Source organism: Frankliniella occidentalis, unplaced genomic scaffold (assembly GCF_000697945.3).
Source record: "Frankliniella occidentalis isolate FOCC.00 unplaced genomic scaffold, Focc_3.1 Scaffold66, whole genome shotgun sequence".
Taxonomy (NCBI): Eukaryota; Metazoa; Arthropoda; class Insecta; order Thysanoptera; family Thripidae; genus Frankliniella; species Frankliniella occidentalis.
In genome coordinates, this window is record NW_026267196.1 from 308,872 (window position 1) to 311,698 (window position 2,827).

Consider the following 2,827-nt stretch of genomic DNA (forward strand, 5'->3'; position numbering starts at 1 on the left):
GGGTGGATAGGCAGGCGCGGGCGGGGGCGTGTGCGGGCCGTATGATGGATTGTGGTCGGGCGTCGGTCCCCGCAGTCCCCGCTGGTCTCACGGCCGGCGGTGAAAAGGCCCTCGCCGCCCTCGCCCCGCCTCTCCTTCAGATTCCCCGTGAGCTGCTGCTGCTGCTGCTGCAGCGCCCGGTGGCGTGGCAATCTGTAAAACGTCACCCGCCCCTGCCTCTCCCCCAGGGCCGGGGGGCGATGCGCGATATGACGAGGGAGCGAGGGAGAAAGAAACATCCGGCCGGCAGGCAGGCAGGCAGGGCCCGGCCTCGCTCCAGGTTTGTAGCGACAGAGCGTTCGACATACGCGGCAATCGGCTCGAGAGCGAGGCCCGAGGGTAAGGGCGGGCCCCGAGCACAGCGAAAACCTGCAGGGCGCTGCAATGTTGGTGCGCGATTAGTTCAAGTGCGCGCGCACACAGCACAAGTGGTATCGAACATTCACAGAAAAGGCGCTTAAGGCTTTACCTGCAACGATTCGGTGCCCCCCACCCTTAGTATTTTGTGAAATGGTTCAGGGTCGGGGGTGGTTCAGTCTTTCCCATCGGTGCGTAGGGGGCGCGCCGGCCGGGCGGACACGCTGGAGCAGTGTGACGCAAAGCGGCCAAAAAATGGATGTTCATCATTGCGATTGGATGAGTATTCGCTTCGCGGAACGGCGCGGGACCGCTTTGCACCTCTGCGCTGTGGGGGCGCGCATTGCAGCGTGCACGGCGTGGTGTTGGTGGTGCGGTCCGCGTTGGGGAAGGGATGGAGAGGGGACGGGGCAGGGGGAGAAAGGGCGGCCAACAGTCTCTTCTCCTCTTCCACATGCAGCAGAACCAGCTTTGGTCGGCTGGGTAGAGACAACAAAAATGCGCAGTTTTTAAACCTGCGAAGAGGCGGCGCCGGGCGCACGGCTGGGCGAGGTGGGGCTGGCGCGGTCCGCACGGGCGGGCGCTGCACCCGGCTGGGGATATACAAGGCCGTGTTTTACGTCGTCCCGACGGAAGGTGAAAAATGTTGCGGGTAAATTGGAAGCGGGTGTGAGGGGAGGGGAGGGCGGGGCATGAAGCTGGGAAAGAGAATGTGGGTACGCCTAGTAGCGGCTGGGGGAGCAGGGGGGACAGGTGAAGGGGGGTGAGACACGGGCGACAGATTGCACCCTATTGTGTCCACACCAGCATAAGTTCGTCCCTTTTTCCCTTCTTCTAAGTTTTAATTATTTCCCGTAAACATTCACAGGCTCCGGTGTTTATTCTGGAAGTTAACGCAACTTCTCGTGCCCCACTTTCCCGACCGCCGCCCTCCTCCTCCTCCTCCTCCTTTTCTACTCCGCAATTGGGGAAAAGGAGGAAAAAGGATTGTGGTTCTCTCGAGTCGCAGCGCGCAGTGCAGGGAGCGCCCGGCGGCGCACCCCGCCACTCTCGAGTTTGGCAGAGAGTCGTCGGCGGCAGGGAATCCGGGGGATCAGACGACGAAAAGTACGCCGGGCTGAAGCAACGATCCTCCACAAGTTTGGAGACTAATTGAGGGGCGCGTGTGAGAGAGCGCGGCACATAACCCTTTTTGCTTAATGAATTCTATGAAATTATATATACGCACACGCGCCCGACAACATTTTTCTTCAAGAATAATATAAATAAATGCAAATTTAAGAAATTTTGCTCGCTTTTACCTTGAAGGCCGACGAGGGTATGCAGTCCTTGCAGTAGGCGGCCACGATGTTGATGACGAAGAAGGGCACCCAGCAGACGAGGAACACGCCCATGATGACGCCCACCGTGATGGCGGCCTTGTGGTCCGAGACGTGGTAGGGCGACGAGTGCGCGTGCAGGTGCAGTGGCAGCGCCGGCCCGCCCACCTTGCTGTTGGCCGCCTGCGCCGCCAGCGGCCGCGTCACCGCGCGGATGTTCTTGACGTGCTTCTGCGCGTAGCAGTACAGGCGGCAGTAGATGCCCAGCATCACCACGCAGGGCACGTAGAAACTGTGGCGGGTCACGAAAGAATAGAATCACTCTCTAGCCCTACTCTTTTCGGAGAATGTTATTATTATTATTATTTTTTTGGCGGTGTGTCCGCTCTGTTGCCCTTATATTAAATGGGCCCGCGCTCGCGCGCCCCGCTACAACTACAACTGCTATGACGCGCCCATCTCGTTTTATTTCTTTTTTTTTCTTCCCATTCCATATTTTTTCGTGGCTGGCTGGCTGTGGGGTGGAGCGGGAATAACGGAGAGATTCGCCAGCCCTATCATCCCCCCCGATCTAAAACGATATAAAACAATAATTACTCGCTGCGTGGACCGCCAGTGCTAGTACATTTTTCTCATCACGCCGGCTAAACGACTCCGGCCGCAGGAGGAGAGGAGCCTCCAGTTTTGAAGCGGTCGAGCTCCGCGACTAACGAAGTGCGCGCTCATTTAATGAGAGCAACACGGTGCGGGAGCACGGGGGAGTTGCGGGCAGCGTCAGAGGAGCGAGGAGCGAGAAGCCAAGGTTGGTGCGGCAGACGTGTGTTTTATTGATGCCTGCATTGGAGACGCACTCCCACCCAACCCCTCACTGTGTGCTCTGCAACAATGTATGCCGACAGACGTCCCCTCGCGGCCTTTCTCTGGCGGTGACAGAGTGCGGGGGAGTCGACAAGTGTCAGAAGCACAGCCCGGCGCTGTCTCCGACAATTCCATCTCAGACACCCCCCGTGCCTAATGCCTCTTTATTTTCTCCCTTATAAAGTGTCACGAACCAGATTCTCTCTCTCTCTCTCTCTCTCTCTCTCTCTCTCTCTCTCTCTCTCTCTCTCTCT

General features: G+C 58.5%; 1 protein-coding gene across 5 annotated transcripts in view; it reads right to left on the reverse strand.

The window, feature by feature from the left end:
• LOC113210805 (dopamine receptor 1) overlaps positions 1–2,827 on the reverse strand; it is a 66,113-nt gene that overhangs the window by 1,955 nt on the left and 61,331 nt on the right. For all 5 annotated transcript variants that reach the window (XM_052268258.1, XM_052268261.1, XM_052268259.1 and 2 more), the window contains one exon: positions 1,698–2,007. In XM_052268258.1, coding sequence (XP_052124218.1) covers positions 1,698–2,007 — 310 coding nt within the window. The remainder of the gene's footprint in view (positions 1–1,697; positions 2,008–2,827) is intronic.